This window comes from Protopterus annectens, chromosome 4.part0, assembly GCF_019279795.1.
Source record: "Protopterus annectens isolate FY-2018-M chromosome 4.part0, PAN1.0, whole genome shotgun sequence".
In the NCBI taxonomy this organism is placed as follows: Eukaryota; Metazoa; Chordata; order Ceratodontiformes; family Protopteridae; genus Protopterus; species Protopterus annectens.
In genome coordinates this window covers 1,459,595,191-1,459,614,242 of record NC_056733.1, presented here as the reverse complement: position 1 = coordinate 1,459,614,242, position 19,052 = coordinate 1,459,595,191, and the positions used below count along the sequence as shown (strand labels likewise).

General features: G+C 40.0%; 1 protein-coding gene across 1 annotated transcript in view; it reads right to left on the bottom strand.

Annotated features, from left to right (window-relative positions):
• Positions 1 to 19,052, bottom strand: part of FGFR4 (fibroblast growth factor receptor 4) — a 65,709-nt gene that overhangs the window by 35,219 nt on the left and 11,438 nt on the right. Inside the window, exons 2-10 of the mRNA XM_044069299.1 lie at positions 16,588 to 16,774; positions 10,610 to 10,873; positions 9,622 to 9,711; positions 8,053 to 8,243; positions 6,844 to 6,982; positions 5,698 to 5,787; positions 2,755 to 2,921; positions 1,397 to 1,520; positions 818 to 1,008 (exon numbers count right to left, since the gene is read on the bottom strand). Coding sequence (XP_043925234.1) covers positions 818 to 1,008; positions 1,397 to 1,520; positions 2,755 to 2,921; positions 5,698 to 5,787; positions 6,844 to 6,982; positions 8,053 to 8,243; positions 9,622 to 9,711; positions 10,610 to 10,873; positions 16,588 to 16,687 — 1,356 coding nt within the window. The 5' untranslated portion in view covers positions 16,688 to 16,774. The remainder of the gene's footprint in view (positions 1 to 817; positions 1,009 to 1,396; positions 1,521 to 2,754; positions 2,922 to 5,697; positions 5,788 to 6,843; positions 6,983 to 8,052; positions 8,244 to 9,621; positions 9,712 to 10,609; positions 10,874 to 16,587; positions 16,775 to 19,052) is intronic.

The following is a 19,052-nucleotide window of genomic DNA, read 5'->3' as shown; positions in this document are numbered from 1 at the left end:
TAGGTTTTCTACTCCTTGCACGCAAATAGTGAAAAGTCTGCCCAACTCTTAATTCAGGCACAGATTAACAGCAAGACTTACTGTGACATATCACTGACAGTTGCCATTAAACTCTGGCTATGCCTTTCCAAGAGAGGCAGCCTATTTGAGGTGTGGCCTTCATTCTCTATACAGCAAGTTTTCACACTTCTTGTCTACCTGTACACTTTCCCCATCTGCAGAAAATTGCTATATCGCCTACAGTTAGTTTGATCAGCCATCTTTAACAAGTTCAAGTGTCTACCATTCTTCTGTACCTCAAATTAGTTATGTGAATAACTGGACCTAAACAACTTCACTAGTAACATCACATACACAATGCCCCTATAATACCATTAGAGTAATTTCACAGGGATAAAGAATAACTGGTCGTCAGTCATGGGAAAAGGCCACAGCTTATAGGGGACAGTAAAGTCCTGATGCATGTTTCTGATCAAATACCCCATAACCGTTGTGGGTAATCAAATGTGGTACCAACCCACAGTTACCTAATCTATGTGGCATTGTACAAAATCAGTGCATCCCATCTTGTCTCAGAACTGCATTTTTAGAGCAAAACTTTACAGCCCAGTCACTTGACTTTCCCTAGTCCCTTGAGTATAATGTCCTTGAGTCATACACCAGAGTACAGAAGTCAGAACAAGGGGTGGGGGTTCACAAATGAAGTGCATGAAACATAGCACAGCTTAATAGCATTTCTTCAAAATAACTATTTTTTTTTTTTTTTTTACCAAATTGAGACAGTCTGAAGGCAAAAAAAGCAGTAAAAGGTTCTTACCTTCAATACCTGGACATATGGCTCCCCTTCAGGTCCGTACCTGCTACCATTCACCTCAATGTGCTTAAGCCACTGAATATGGGGTTGAGCATCACTGTACACTTTGCAGTAGAACTCCACATCTGTACCAATCAAGGCAGTTGTGTTCGAAGGTAAGCCAGCCTGCAAGATTGGCCTGTGTGGAGACCGTTCTGTGAGGACGACAAAAATTTATAATCTGTCAAACAAACTGACTGGTTGAGATGCAGTTTTCCCCTCATAAGCATATCCATGGGGGGTGGGGTGGGAGAAGCTACACAAATCTATGAGAAAGAAATCTGCAGATTTTGGTACCAAGACTGTATATTTCTAAAATCCACATTCAATAACAGATAGACATTTATATTATATAAAAAATGCACTATTACCACCTCCTACCTGGCTAAACTACCCTCACAGGAGATGCCAACTACAATCCAGCAGCCATCTCAAATGAACATACAGGCACAATAAGGCTATTCATTTTTCACACAGCATATCTGCAGAGGTTTGCATTCTTAGGCACAGAATAGATGTACAACACTGGTACAGATAGCTTACCGAGAACATCTAGGAGGTAACTGTGAGTAATAGTGCCATGCTCATTTTCTACCACACAAGTATAATTGCCCCGGTCAGAAGGAACCACACTTTCCATGACGAGGCTCCAATGCTGGTGCCTTAGCTGCAAAGGAACACAAAAAAAAAAAAAAAAAAATTAAATGACACGTACTAAAACACTACTCACACCACCAAAACTCGAGCTCAGACTTTCTTTCTAAATGCTGTGAAAACATAAAACTACAGCGAAGCAGAAAACATTTTTCTGACATTACTATACAAGTTCATGACATCATGCATGCATGTTGCATATCATATTGGATTTCTAAAGACAGAAGCAAGACAACATAATATTTAGTCATGAATGCATAGTTTATAGGCATGCATGCTCAGAATGCAAAAAAAGACTGCTGTGTACTACAGCAACGCAGGCAAAATAGATTGCAAATTTCAAAGGTCTATAATAAATTATTAGGAATTATCAACAGTACATACAACATATCCTAAAAGCAAAATCATTTATTAAGGATATAAGAAAAATATAACTGACAGATATTTTTGTTCTGCATATCTTATCATTATGCACAACACTGGGAGGTAGAAGGAAACCAAGATTCTTGTACAAAATCAGGTAGACATGGGGATAATATAGCAATAACCCACGCCTGGGTGTGGGTAATGCTGGATTTACCCACGGTTGGCGTGGTTTGGTCCCGAAGATATCTCCGTTGCTTATTTTAAAGCTGTCTCGCTATGTTAAAGCCATTTAATATAGCGAGACAGCTTTAAAAAAAGCAATGGAGATCGCAAGATCTCCGTTGCTTTTTACACGCTGTGTCGCTATGTTAAACTCTTTTAACATAGCGAGACAGTGTTTTATACTAACGGAAAAAGTCCGGGTGACCGGACCTTTTTCCGTTAGTATATTGAGGGATTTACAATGGGCACGCTGGTTGGGCTGGCCAATCAGCGTGCACGTTTTAGGGGAGGAATTGTATAATATGCAATCCATACACAGGCACTGAATGGAATGTCAGGATTAGACTTCAGATCTCAGAGTTGTGAATCAGTGACACTAAGCAAGTCCAGAACACATTAATGTGACCTTTATTAATAATGAATTTGTGCAAGGTCAAAACACTCCAGAGGTGCCAGAGCTGAGGCATAGAAAAAAAGCAACCACATATGTAATATGAGCAAAGATCAGCCAAAATTCTTTTTATGAACTTCAATCTCAAATGAATAAGTCTAATTTTTACTCTGCTTGCAGTAAATATGCAAAACACTACATATAGAAAAAAAAAAAATCTTGTGTAGAAATACAAGCATGTTGCTCAAAGGACAAGCATGCGGCCTACCTTGATTCCACCAATGCGGTGCTCACCACGAAACTCCCGACCATTTTTTAGCCAATAGATAGAAGGAAGGGGATGGCCACTAGCTGGACAGCGGAACTTCACAGTGTTTCCTGCTGGTACTGCATAAAGATTTTTCTCCATTCTCTGGGGGTGAGTCCAATATGGAGCTGGGAAGATGAAATCAAGGTAAAATGTGAACTGCGACTGACAGTGCACTCAAATGACTAGAACTAACTACACAATAAATAAATGGGGTACAATGGTAAACAGTTAAAATCAAAACAGTCAGAAGAAACCCTTCTGATATTCTACTTACTAACATCAAATAGATGGGGAAATTCAGAGATAAGTAGCACTAAATGATGGCATTACTCAATCACAGGACTTAAGCTCCATTATGTACAGTTAGGGCAGAACTAAATACGCATCTCAGATAAATTTGTTTTCACACTTCTACATGCATGTGCAGCTACATGTAGCTAGGGCAAAATTAAAAACAGCAGTTGTGTGGCAAGTAACACTATACAATGGCACTAGTCATAGTTAATATCCCTCAAAGACAACCTATTGAAGTTTTGAGAATGGTAATTGAATGAGGGAAAAAATTACAACCAATTTTAGCAACATGAGCTTTACCCTCACCATTTCCATGTTCTAAACATACTACCTACCTCTCAGTTGCTGCATCTTGGTAGAACGGTGGAATTCTATGACTCAAAATTACAGACCTTATACATTCATATAGGATCTTCTACAACACTGGGGGGAAGGTTACTGAAGGACAGTGTTACAAATATCTATTTTAACCTTCTAGAAAATGCAAGTCTTGCATCACCTTGTTTACAATGAACTTCAGCATACATGGGAGCACCAGAAAGAAAGAAAAAACAAATCTCTTTACTAGTGAATTACAACTTAAGACTTGATAAGAAAACCATTATGATCCCAGACCTGAAGACTATCAGAATGACACTGGATTCATGTATGATGTAGGTATGTATACCCCCCCTTTTTTTTCTCATCTCAGGTACCGTTTCATCTTGCAGAAAGGAACAATTAGGATTTCTTCCCTGGCATGGCTTTTACTCCCAGGCACTGCATATCGGTTGGCTACGAATATCACACTACATGTGAAGCCAACTGTACCTAAACCAAAAGAAACCAGTCACAGAATGCAATAACTAAGGCAATCTCCCGACCTAGTGCCCTTTAATTTTCCCAAAGACGTTGACACACATACTTCTGGATTTGTCTCTGTTCATTGTTTCAGCCTAATACATAGAACAGTCACTGTATACAAACAAAGGCAGCAGCAAGTTTGTGTACAACTTTTGCAGACACACCCCATTTATTTCCACACACCGTCTGTAATCTTTCTTTACAACTCAGACTGTTTAATTTATTGCAGTTACTGTTCAGCTCAAATCATTTGAAACTCTAAGGAATTTACAGCAACCCCCTTTAGGAGAACTCAAAAGCACCAACCATATTACAAACTTATTACTTTGTTGACCAAACAACAACAACATGTAGCAATCCCCATATCAGCACAATTATCCATATCTTAGCATAGCTCCAGCTGCCTGCTGTAAAAGCCCAGTTGAACCAGTACCTACCAGTGTACAATTACAGCTGGCTCATGAGTTGCTATATTTGGTAAAGTATGAACTCGTAAACCACTGGGGGTTGTGCTAATTCTTCAGGGAACTGTCCACCTGTTGAAAAGAGCAGACCCTTAGCGGTCTACTACTTTTCATAAGAAGACATACACAAGGTCTCTGACTCTGCCAGCTATGTCAACAGACTGCAAGGCCTGGAATCAACAACCAGCACCCAAAACAAAAATGCTAAGTTACATTTTAAATATTTGGAGAAACTGAGATTTGGGTTAAATAAAAAGGTACTAGTGACACTGGTGCATTCTGCACAACATGTTCTTATTTAAGGACATTGCTTCCAACTTTAACCATCTAGTGGCATAACAAATCTGTCAAAATATTACAACAAGCAAATTTGCAACACTGACAGGACAGAGGCAGAAACTGAATAACATACAGTGATCATAATGCGACACCCTAGTCTCTCACTACTTCTTCTTTCAGCTTTTCCCGGTTAGGGGTCGCCACAGCAGATCATCTGTCCGATCATGATTGGCAGTCGAGTTTTACGGTGTCGAGTTTCCAGCCCGGCGCCCAACCTTCCACAGAAGGCACACACACTCACACCTAGGGCCAATTTAGTGTCTCCAATCCACCTACTTCATATGTCTTTGGGATGTGGGAGGAAACCGGAGCACCTAGAGGAAACCCACGCGACCACAGGGAGGACATGCAGACTCCGCACAGAAAGCATTCCAGCCGAGAATCGAACCGGAGAACCTCTTGCCGTGAGGCGACAATGCTAACCGCTGCACCACCATGGCCACCCCACCCTAGTCTCTCACTACAGGATGTAGAAAACACCCAAGCAAATAAGAAAAAGTTTTGATAATTTTTTTAACCTGCATGCGGGGGGAGGTGACTGCTATGGCTTAGCTAACCTTACATACCCTATAAACGCTTTTCAAAAATTTTATGCAACAAAATGTATTAAAATTAAAAAATTCCTTGCACACTTACCAAGGCTTTATTTTACCAAGTCATAGTTTGTTAAACAGTTTACACCATTTACAAACCAGCTGCTTATTAACAGAAAGGAGTACAAAACCAGTAAACCTTTGCTCACTACACCTGACAAACTTACAGTCAGTGCTGTATTGAGTACTTCACTGCATCAACCCAGCAGAAACTGTGCCTTTTTGCCAAAAAGGAAGGTTGAAAATTTCCACATTAGTGGCACATAGCAAGTTTAGGGCTAGATCCCAAACCTTCACGAGATAAGTACAAGTACCTTTGTGCTCGCTTTCTTTCAAGCTACCTCCTGCGGATATCAAGCAATACTTACCTTTCTTGAAATAAAGGGGATCATCTAAAGATTCTCCAGTAGTTTCCTCCCTGCCACTGTCTTCATCATCAGTCCCTCTGGTCAGGGAGTCTAGAGAACAGAAAACACAGCTGCTGAGACAGTGTTTACATTTCCCTTGCTAACTAAAAGAACATGCACAAGAGTTATTTAAGCAACAACAGTGATTTCTAGCCTGAATGTAGTACTATGCAACTGGCCTTCTGAGGCGATATTAAAAAAATGACCTCTTTAGCGATAAACTCTGAATCACTTCAAGGTACAAGCAACTAAGAGTCTTCCGTCTAATATCAACTGCTCTTCCAAAGTCAGCACAAGGGTTCTGAAGCCATACATGAATCCAGCAGGGTTTGAAGAGACCAGAAAATAAATTGATCTCATGTCAACTAAAGCATTTAAAGGTTGACAGTATGTATACAACTTCCAAAAGCAAAGCACATACTTGCTTGTAGGAAGTGGCACATGAGCTTGCGTGGCAAAACACACCTAGCGTTTAAAAACCACCAAGATTAAAATCCTGGCAGAAACCAAAAGGACACAAAATGGGGAATTAAGAGAAAAGTTTGCATTCCTCTCCCCAAATCTTTTCCTCATAGTCTTATCTTCCAAAATAAAGCCTCATTCCTCCAGCAACAAAAAATGAACTGCCACAATACCTGTTGCAGCTGCCCCCTACCTGTTGGAAAAGTCATATCCTAACAGAATGAGGTCATACGTGACAAATCATGCCAAGGACTTCAATCAGCACTGTAGGAAAAACAGCACATGATGGTAAAACAGATTCATTACCTATCTCATGCATTGCCTTTTGAATGAGATCCTTCTACAAACCAAAGTTAACACTACCTACTTTCAAGACCAGACTTGACAGTTTCCTATGCAATTGAAGTTTTAATAGTGAAATGGAGATAATATTCTTATTAATACAAAGGAACATCAAGGTTAAATTTTAATGTCCCTTTAGCAGTATGTTTGGTATGAACTTGTGAACGGTCAGGGCTAAGCTTCAATATCCATTCAGTTGTAAGTTTGGTATGAACCTGTGAATCTGCAGCACAAATTAGCAGGTTATAATCGCCAATGATCATTAGGGTGGTGGAAATTCCCTATACGTGATGCTCCACATACCTGAAATGACTCTAAGCCAGGCAGACTGGTAGGAGAAGCCATTCGCGTTACCCACAATGCACGTGTATTTACCAGCATCTTTAAATGAGATATTGCTAATGTGTAGCACTTCCAGTCTGGAGCTGTTTATATCTACTGCCTGTGAAGGAAAAGAAATGAAGACCATATAAAAAAATAGAGAACAGGCAAAGAAAAGTCAAGCACATCTCCGGTGGCACCATCCTACTCCCAAGCTAAAGCTAACCTACTTTAGTCCTTAGTGCTGGCACAAGTAATGGGCACTTTTACTTTATAAACTAATTTCATAGCTTTCACAGCCAGCACTGTGCCTAATTCTATAACTGATCAGGGTCACTGATCACTTAACAAGGGGTCCTGCTAGATGACCAATGCACCCCAACAAAATACAAAATTATGCACAAGTATAAAACATCGCCCTGAAGACTAACGAAGTGCATGCCGGACCTTTTGCGGCTTTTATGTCACAATATATGGTAGCATTTTACTAGCCAACAAAGGAAAAAAATAATAATAATGGTACATTTCTACCTTCAAATCAGCACAATAAAGTAATGCAACCAACGGAGTTTCCTTGATACAGTAGCTGCACCTCCCCACCCCCAAGAATAAGTGCATCCCCCATACAGACAAAATCTGGTGTGTGACAGCACAAAAGGAGCATTAAATCATTAATGTAGTACAATATGAAAACATGCTGGCTTTACAGCAGAATCCATTACATATGCTAGCTTACCCTTCTGCATAGTGCCAGTCAAGAAGGTACTGTACACTCAGGATTTCGCAAAGACACACCCAGATTTTACACAGTTCTAGAAACATTTCCTCAAGCAAGAGATTTCTAGGCACTGACTGGTGATGACCAGTTCCTATTTTTTTTTGGGGAGGGGTTAAAATTACCCTTTTAAAATTAATTTAGTGCCACTTTGATCATTTTCTTTGAAGTGCCAAGAGGAAAAAAGACGAAAAGTACATGAAACTGTCTTAATGTAAACAGCCCCCCCCCCCAAAAAAAATATCCATGCTACAAGGGTGGGGGATCACTTCCTCACCTCAGTTATACGTTCATAAAACAAGACAATCATATCAAACACCTAGAAAAGAGGGTGGAGGTGATGGTTGCAAAGTGATCTTGTTTTCCATACAAAACAAATAAAAGACATTGCTGTTGCAATGCAAGTATACTCTTACCTTGAAGACCTTGATGCGGGGGTGTCTTTCGGCTCCTGACCGATTGCTGTTGACCTCAATGCGTTTTAGCCACTGGATCCGAGCTGGCACATCAGTGTACACTTTGCAGTAAAACTCAACATCTCCACCCAGCACAGCTGTTGTGTTGGCAGGTAGCCCAGGTTTGAGACCTGGCTTGTAGAGGGGCCGTTCTGTGTGAAGACAAGTCCGGCACCATTAGTTAATAAGCACTGAACGCTCTCTTCAGTCACATAACAAAGCTATCCTGCCATAACATTCCAGACTGACACAAGTTCCTAAATATTAAATTTCTTACCATAATCATTTAAAATCCTTCCTCTAGCAATACTCCCAATTGAATATTGTGAACAGAGGGTTGTGCGGGAGTAGGGAGTGAGGAACAGATAGATGGAAGGACAAATGTCAATCTGGGTCATAATCCCAAACATCTTACATGTACAGATTCCTTACATTTAATATGGCACAAAAGGTACGTCATGTTGACAAAGAAACAAAGCAACTAAATGCTAATAAATCACTGTGTGAAGATCTATGAAAAGAGCAGGGATTTAAAAGATTAGGGAATGCAACAAACACAAACATTCTCACTTTTCTGTAACATTTGAATCGCTTTAATCATAAAGGGCAACCTATACTCAAGGTACTTATGGGTGTCATGCATTACCCAAAACCAAGAAAAGGAGAAAACTGCTGATAAAGGCACCACATTTTAGAAAAAAGCGGCCCTCCTACACAAACTAAGCAAAGTTATAACATTTAGCAAAGAAAATTAAAATGCCAAGCAGAAAGGTCAATGGTAATTTTGCTTCTGTTTCTAAACACCTCCTCAGTTTTGCAGAAGGCACAAAATTGTGTACATGCCTATGCCTACAAATGCCTTGCAACAAGTTTAATGAAAGCCACCAGGCATTTCAGTTTTGTGCCAGGTATTGTACAGAGTATCTGTTTCAGAAGGGAAGCTACCACCTGTACGTTATTAAAATGTTCATTATAAAGGACACACTCAAAAATTAAACAGTCATTCATACTTTTACTTAAACTACTACTTCTTTCGGCTTTTCCTGGTTAGGGGTCACCACAGCGGATCATCTGTCCGCTCATAACTGGCAGTGGAGTTTTATGGTGTTGAGTTGCCAGCCCGGCGCCCAACCTTCCACAGAAGGCACACACGTGCACACACACACACCCCTAGGGCCAATTTAGAGTGTCCAATCCACCTACAACATGTCTTTGGAAAGTGGGACAAAACACAATGGACCACAGGGAGGACATGCAGACTCCGCATAGAAGGTCCCCAGCCGAGGATCGAACTGGAGAACTTCTTGCTGTGAGGTGGCAATGCTAACAGCTGCATCACCGCGGCCGCCCTTACTTTTACTTGCACTACCAATTATAAAATAAGGGAAATAAATTCCAGTTTGTTCATGCACACAAAGACTAAGAAAAAGGGTATCACTAATGTTAAATGAGCCACTGTGCACTGTGGCAGGGATGTCCCAGCTGACAAAAATGGCTACCAAATCTTCACTAGTTTCACAAAGTACTGACCATTCTTGAAATAAGTAGAATCCTCTGCAGAGTCTCTGGCTGTGTCGTCTGTCCCATTATCTTCATCATCGTCACCAGATGCCAAATAATCTATCAAAGAGTTAAAAATGAATGGAATGACTGTTTAATTGATAGAAAACAAGCTTCTCCTACAGCGATTGTGCTGCTTAGCCTGACCTTTGGCCAAGATAAACAAAGTCATACTATGCAACTTCCAAACAACTATGGTGTTCATAACAGCATGGGCCTAGTTTAGATGAGCCCTGCTCCTGGAATGTCACATCAGGGAAGTAGGTAACTCCAAAAACTGACACTCACCTGATACATCATTCTGCAGCCCCCCCCCCCCCAAACTTCTGAATGTCTTTTGGCTTACATGCTACTCAAGCCACACAAAGTTATTTTGCATAGTATTTAGCTGTTCACAAATACTGGTTAGAGAACACACATGCATTCTGATCAGTCAGTTCCAACTGGATGTTATAATGAAGCCAACACCCTGAACAAGACACTAAGCAGTACCACTTGCAGAACGTACAAGTCTACACACGTGTACACTACCAGCTGTCTATGTCATTGGTTCTGCCAGTATTACTTATAGCCACATGATGGCAGTGTTCAATATGACCACTTAAGACTCATCCTCCAGCTAACAGGCAAAGTTGCAGCTGTTCTTATGGACTTACCCAATACATCAAATTACTTAACTACACCCATGGGCCTGCTAAGTGGTACAGGTCTGCCTGGTACTCAGCAAGAAAGGCAGCAAATACCTTGAAAGGTTATGCTTGCAAATTTGCAACTCCTGATTATGTGCCCTAGTTTATCACCACTGTTGTGGTGGTCACAGAAACAGCAGGAATAAGAACAAGGAAAATGTGTGTGCGTGTGTGTGTGTGGGGGGGGGGGGTAAGATGGCATACAAAAAACACAGTTTATCACAACATTTTAACTAAATATTACTCTCTTCTCCATTTTATGCACTTACCAGCAACGATGACTGTAAAGTTCCGTAGGATTTTGCCAGTACCATGTACCACACAGAGATATAGGCCAGAATCTTCAATGTTCACAATGGAAATTTCCAAAGTGTTATGCTGGATCTGAACATGGCCTCCAGTTGTCAGTGGCTCTGCCTCTTTGTACCAGTTGATAGTCACACTTTGATTTGTGTCGCACACCAGCTTCAGCCCATCACCGGGATCCAACAAGTAATGCCCTGGCAAATCTTCCATCCAGTCCTCAAAAGCATCTACAAATATAATATATCAAGAGTAAATGCAGGCTAATGTATGCAGGTCTACCATGAAACTGGTAGATACAAAATGACATTTATTTTCTGTCCAAAGAAAACAATCTACCTTCTTCTCAAATACCGCTTACTGCAAACCTCTCGAAACAAAACTCCACTGCACAGACTCTTGATTCCTTAGCCCAAAATTTTGAGGATCTCTGCCAACCAACCAGAAGGTAATTGCCTCCTACACTGAACTCTGCCCAAACAAAAAATATTCCTTAGTGATGCGACATATCCCTGATGGGGGGGGGGGGTGCAAACCCAACCCACCTTTCTCATGCCTATAAAATGTCCAACATTAAACAGGTCAAAAACTCAAAATGCTACCATTTCCCCCCAAAAGAACAGTGCAAGTAAACTGTACAAAATTTCACATTACTCTTTTCTGTTAATTATTGCTTCTCACTGCAATACTACTACTACCACCACCACTACCAGTACCACAACTACCACTACCACTTTCCTCATTCATATTATGTTTTATACCTATGAACCAAGTATTTTTATGCATAATATAGGCAAACACTGAAACAGTCCCATTTGGATCAAGGCTTTACCCTGCTTTGCAAATAAAACATAACATGTATTCAAGTCTTACTCCCATTGACAGACAGGCACACCACAATAACTGTGGATCTACAGAAATTAAATGAATTGTGAAATAAATGCTGAAATACCAAACAAGGAAAAAATGAAAAATGCTAAGCTAACAATGCACTATACTGACCAACAGAAATACAGAAAAACATTGTATGTGGGTGTGGGGCTTGTTCCTGCACACCCACATCCCTGTACCTCTAAACACACTAATGAGATCACACGACATTGGTGGGTAAGGAAGAAGATGCTCTTTTGTCCGCAACAGTTCCTTGATGTTTTGTCCGCAACAGTTCCTTGATGTTGACGATTCCACTTTTTGTCCATTATAAACTTAAAACTTAATATACTCATTTAAATGCAACTCAAAACAAACAGTGGTTTAGCTACAAAGGATATCCAAGTGGTCTTTTCCACAATAAAGTAAAACAGCAAAGATTTTTTCTATGCTGAATGTACTAACCTAGTACTAGTAATATACAGTTGTGCAAAACGCCTTTAAAAACATTAAAGTCAATTTACAGCAGTTCAATTAAATGGCATAAGCAGGCACTGGTTTTGTCTCCATGCCATGTTGGTTGCTGTACCTGCAATTCTCTAGCCTCTTAACAGCTTACCACACCAATCTCACACGTCAAGTCACTTTTCTCCTATAACTGGTCACAATAGAGCTTTTGTACATATGAGGGCAGGCTTTCCTATCGTATCTCACCAGGCCAGTCATGGAGTACAACATACCCCTCAGCATGTACCTAAGCAGGAACTTCTACAAGGAATACTCCGATTCCACACTGACAGCTTTTTGGTTTTCTTTCGTGAATGGAACAAAGCATCAAAGGACCAAAACCTAATCTGTGACAAAATTCCTTTTTTTTTTTTATCCTTTATTGACCAGGCTGGTTCCACTAGGCTAGTGACCTCTTTTTGGGGACAGCCAAATGAGGAATTTCTACTACCTAGGTAAATTTGGCCAGGCATTGGGAAATGTGCCCTACTCTTTTCGAAGGACGACACACTAAGGAGTGCAACCCCCCCCCCCCATACTGCACTTAGTCTCCTGGAGTAAGGAGTGCAACACCCCCCCCCCATACTGCACTTCAGTATCAGTAGCCCAGTCTCCTGGAGTGGGAGCAGAACTAGTTTTCTGATCTTTCAGCAAAGGGAAGTGTGCCATCTGTTGAACCACTGACACTGCTTTGTGTGTTTGTGCTACAAAGTTACATAAACAAGAAAATAAAATGGACTGTAGAAGTAGTTAATACCCCTTTAAAATATCTGCACATCCCATTCCACCCCCACAGATCAGATCCACTGCTGAGGAGGAAAAAGCTGCTTATTTGGTGCAGTCAAAGGATATGTTAATGAGAATGAACACACACACAATACCAAATAAAGCAATCTTTAAGCAGTGCAGCCTGACAGGAGAAAGGAAGCAGAGTAAAATCTTCATAGAGGCACACATGCGTGCACGTGTGTGTGTGTGTGTGTGTGCGCGCACCTCAGCGAGGTACTCCAGACAGCAACACAAAAAAAAAAAAAAAAAAAAAAAAAAAAGTGTCCTCTGTCCCTCTCCTCCTACATGTAGAGAGGCATATGGATGCCTACCTTTACCCCCAAAACACACACAAATGCTGCAGGGACTACACCACCCCTTAGAATCACCTGACAAAACTTAGGAATGATGTGAGTTTATACATATACATACATACACATATATATAGATATATATATATATATATATATATATATACACACACATACATACATACACACACACACACATATATATACATATATACATACACACACACACACAAGCAATGACTGCCACCCTCTTTCAAAAACACACGAGAAACAAGAAAGAAATTATCTTCTGCTTGCTGAAGCATGACCTTTCAACTTTGACCCTCCCTCAATTACTAATGGCAACAGACAGCCCCTCCTGCCACTCTTCCCCAACACTGTCACTGCACTGCAGAGGCTTGTGGGATTGAGAGGTCAACACAGGAGCAATCAGACAAGTTGACAAGTTGTATAATGAACATGTCACTCTTGGACGTGGGCTCAGTACTCCGTGGAGCCAAGCCTTTTGTCTGAAAACCTGCTGTGTGCAGTTTTCCCTCCCCCCCTCTCCCAAATACAAAAGATTTGGCAACATTTTTTTCAGTCTGTTTTCTGTGTTTTGTTTGTATTCAGGAATACCCTAATAAAAGGCTAAAGCAGGGGAAAAAGTGGACCTGCAGGGACCAGAGACATTACTACAGTGATGCTCAAGCTCTTAAGGGCCATCTAAAGTACTGCACATGGCACATGACATCTGGCAAATAGCCAGCATGAAGATCTGATAGGTAATTTATGTACTACTTTCATGTGAAATCAATGCAAACTGTAGCCAGAGTGAAAAATTGCCTATGTCTATGTAATAGCATCAACAAAAGCTGGAGACAGAGAAATACTTAACAGCGGAATTGGGTTCACAAAACTCCTCACCGCCACATTCAGCGCCAATCCTTTGACTAATTCAATGATCATTTTGGCCACTGCCAAATACAAGCCCAGCTAGCGGCAGCGAAAAGGTCAAAAGAAAAAGATTACCTAGATTTCACAGGGGACAAACTTGTTTTAATGCAAGCCAGTCTACAACCACATTGAGAATTATTAACAAAACTAACTTTGAGCAAATGAAGAGTTGATGTTTGTAAAGTAAACGGGGAAAAACAATGTTCACAGAACACCACTGTTCTAATTTTTTGTTTAAACATCTAAACCATTCAGGTTTGTTTTGGAAAGCGATGATGTATTAGTAATAGGCTGCAGATGCTTTCTGCCACCAGTTTCTGTGCACCTGTATATCTGTGCCATGCCAGTTCAAACAGACACTCTTGGAATGATTTTAGGACATTAAAGCTATGCAAGAAAGGTATATATATATATATATATATATATATATATATATATATATATATATATATATATATAAAAGACATGGCCAGATATGAAAAACAACATGCACATTAGCATTAGTGGAGTCAAGGGGTGATCATCAAGGTGCAACAAACTGTGTAAGATTACACTTTAAAAAGGTACTGAAGACAGAAAGAAGTAATGACCTTTGTTAAGGGTGCTACATAGGAGAGAAAGGAAGCTGCATACTCTGAAGTTTTGCTTTCTTTCTCCTGTCATGCTGCACTGCTAAAAGATCACTTTGTCTGATACTGTGTGTATTCATTCTCATTAACTAACAAATAAATAAGGGAATACAACAGTCACTTCAATGCATGGTCACACAACAGTGTCACAGGAATTTTAGTGAACTGTACAGCCAAGGAGCAAGTAGACACTGTTGTTATTGCTACTTGTGAAACAGTCTCAAGAAGACCAAAATCTAGCCAACTAAATATGATGCATCCCCAAGGGGAAAAAAAAGGTTTGTGTGCTAAACAGATTATTATGACTCGTCAGGTTTCTAAACCAGAATTAACCATTGGACAAGTTCCTCACAATATGTAGAGTGCTGTGTAATACCCCTTCATATATGATGCATCCCCAAGGGGAAAAAAAGGTTTGTGTGCTAAACAGATTATTATGACTAGTCAGGTTTCTAAACCAGAATTAACCATTGGACAAGTTCCTCACAATATGTAGAGTGCTGTGTAATACCCCTTCATTGTACATCCCCCATCACTTTACTGTTTACAAAACAGCACCACTACAGACTGAGCAGGCCATTGCATGCAGTCCGCTAGGTTCCAGACCAAGAACTGCAGCAAATGCAGAAAAATTTAGGATAACCAATAAAGGCAGTACAAGATGGGCATTTGCAGCCTCTTTGCTCTCCATGCTGTTTGTGTAGTACACCTCATGCTACCAAATTACAACTTTATCCTAAAGTTTACATATACATACACAGATGCAAACAAGTGCATGCACACACACTTCAGTTCCTCAAGTACCTTTCTGGAGAAGTGTACCATCATCACCAATGAAGTCAACTATGAGGCCAGAAGTGCGAGGCATGGCTAACAGTTTGTGTTGATTTATTACAATTTAGCCTAGCCTTTGACCTTTAGACATTTGCTAATCAGTAACTAATTTTACCCACTACCCACACAGAAAAACACAAGGCATTAATATTTTTCAAACTCTACCAACTTATGGTTTATAAAGAGAGAAAACCAGAGACTATGGCCCAGACGGCCTGAGACTGACAAGTGGCTTTGGTTCTTGAAGCTGGTATGGGATGATGGGAGTACCCGTCCTACGAGGGAGTAGGGACAGTCATGCTAAAAAGGCATATGGGCTAATGTTCCCTGCCAGATTATTGAGGTATGAACCTGTATTACACAAGTGCAATTCATTAACCATTAATTCTATGCAGAGGTTCTGAGTAAGATGAAGGATTTGGCATATTTACAATTGCTTCAAAGTTCCAGCACATCCAGAGCAAATACATTCCTGTTTAAGGCATTATTTTTTTTCCAATATTATATCTACTTGTTCTTATATACCTGCCAGAAACTAAAACAAAAGTGAGGACTGTAATCATGAACAAGTTCAGGAAGTGAAAGCGAACATGAGTAAGGTCAAGTCATGGTGGCCGATTAGTTTATTTTGTTAAGTGATAATCAGAAGCCCAGCTAAGCTTACAGGACGCCCATAAAACCAGAAACCCTGCAGTCATTAAGGTCACTGTGGTATTGTTACCGCAATCATAGATACCACATTGATGTGATAATAAAGGCAAAGACTGCAGATAATATGCCACCAACTTCAGTAAATACAAAAAAACAAAAGATATGATTACACTGCATGGACATGCACTATGAAACAGGACTTTCAACCTAAAAACAGGCATGAATATACCACGATCACTTTTCCACAGGGCTAAGCCAGGGTAGTATTGTGATGGGCATACTTCAAGACACTTATAATGGAAGTCAAAAGCAACATGGACAACTGACACTAGTGAAAATGCATTTAAAAAATATGTTGTCTAATTTATGTGCATTTCCTTTTCAAATAAATTTCTAGTGAATGCAAACCATGGCGAATGCAAACCATGGCATGTTTACCTTCTGGAGTCACTGCCCCAACAGGCATCGAGATGGATGGCGAGATGGCTGCAAGGCTAAAAATGAAAGCAAGGGTGTAGCAGTATGTAGGGGACTCCATGTTCCTTGTAGTGTGCAAGTAACGCCTGTGTCTAGTTTGTCACCAATTCCAAAGTGGACCAGTCCTGTAAATGTAAAGGCAGCACACCTGAAAACAAGAAAACAAAGCAAAAACAAATTTAAGACTGAAATACTGGGACCCACATGCCAACACAGAAAAAAAAAATACATAGGTAAATTGATTGCTGACCTTTTACCCCTTCCCTAGGACAGCAGACTATTGCCTCTCATTTTATATACAATAACACTAAGTACAAAATGCCTACTGTCTGTTGCAGTAACTCCACCGAGTTACCGGATGACATTACTGATTTTTTTTTTTAAACCCCAAAAGGTCCACATATCAGCAGGATGACAGTTCAAACTTGATTTTATACAGTTAGAGACAGGTCTGTATTTTGGAACAAACCCACACTGAATTATGTTTAACTATGAAAATCTGCACAAAGAAGCAGGAAGACAGTGTTTTCTAAAACAATGCATGATATATATTCATGAAGTACTCAAGTTTAACAGTCAACAGTAATATCTTGGCTAACACTTGGGTGAAAAAAAAAAAAAAGGTTGCGCACATAATTGGACGATGACAGAAAAGAACACAGAACGTGAAGATTAAGTGTCTTGGAAAATCAAGGTCTTTACTTATCAAAACGGAGCATCAACTACCTGGAAACATCCATGGCAACTACTAGCCAATGACAATGATCATGGTACAGCAAATGTTTATTAAAGTTGCTACATGCTCCTCAAAAGGATTTAAAAAAGGGCAAAATTAGCTTAGACTACTGAACTAAAATACACCTGCATAAATACACATAGAACACTTACAAACATCCAATGAATACTGGTTTGTTTAATGCACCCGCTGAACACAGCAGACTGTATTTTGGTTCAATTTTCTGCAGCTCTTAGTACATAAACCAAAGACAGCAACAATGCACAACTTTCCTTTGTGTGATGGGTCACCAGCTTTATTTCATCAAATTCTATTTTTTCAGGGATAAGACAACAAGACAACTGAATGCATCAATCGGGTATCTAAAAAACAAAAATGGTCACTAGACAGAAGCAGGCTGTTCCTTTTACTTGACATTCAAGGAAGTCAGAACAACTGCCGAACAATCCACCAAGAGTAAATTTCTCAACCACCTGGAAGTTGGGGGGGGGGTCATTCACATTAAGGATATGTTAGTCTCTTGACTGAAACAGGACAAGAACAAATGAAGGACCAGATGGTCTGTGAGAGTGCAAAAGCAAAGTATGTACTACTTAGGTGGCAAGACTACAGAGGAAGATTTAGAGAAAATGCCAGTTTGTAAACTTGTTACAAGATAAGGGCATCTTCTGACTTTGCATTAGAGGAGCAATAACCAAAAAAGCTTTATATTTTGAAACTGCTGGGAAAAGAATTTGGTGCCTGTTAAAAAGTGTGATTAACATCTTAGCTTCTGTAACAAGTAATATTACACAGTGCAGTGATGAGAAAGACACAGGTCTCAAGGAAAAATAAATAAAACTTTGTTCAGTGTGCCATAAATATTCTGAGAATTTCCACTCAAAATAAGTGAGAAACGATTTAGGCTGAATTCCCTTGAAAAGTTTAGGATAGAAGCTTTTCATGGAAAAGTAGTACTCTGACAAAAAGCATACGAGAGCACTCAACAAGTACTCACAAGAGACAGTGATGGACATAGAATTAAGCCCTTCAAAGTCCTTACACTGCCTTAAGCAGTATAAAAAAAAAAAACAAAAAAACAAAAACCAAAACAGCACTGACAAATGCAACATCAGGATTCATCAAGATAAACGTTTTATACTGTAGACAAAGAGGGCTCTCTAAAGGTGTTGCTCAGTCTGTTACCTAGACAGACATTTCTAAGACCATGTCACTTTTCAAGGGTAACTGGAAAGTAAAACGTCAAGTGTATTAATTGTAAAATGACGCAAACAAGGGCTGAAGGGACTGTACTTTAGCAATAATTCATGGTCAGCTACTACCATTACAGAAATGAGCAAGAAAAAGTTCAGTTGTATTAGCATCCTTAAAAGAGGCCATTTAAACTTGAACAGTTAGGCTTTCAAAATGTCTTCCCACCCTCATCTAGATAAAATATGGACTCTGTCCTTCCCAGGCTGACTGTTCAGTACACCAGCAAACAAGCAGATCCTGTGTCATCTGTAAGGGTGGATGTCCCATTGAATACAGAGGAGTCAAGCTGCATCAACTAGTGCATATAGACAATTCTACCTCAGCCATCAGCAAGAAGCCATGCTGCTTTTAACCAAATATCAAACAGCACCTTCAGAGAGAACTTAGTGGGGGTGGGGGGTTACTTTAAGTTGTACACAATCTTGTCTAAGCAGAA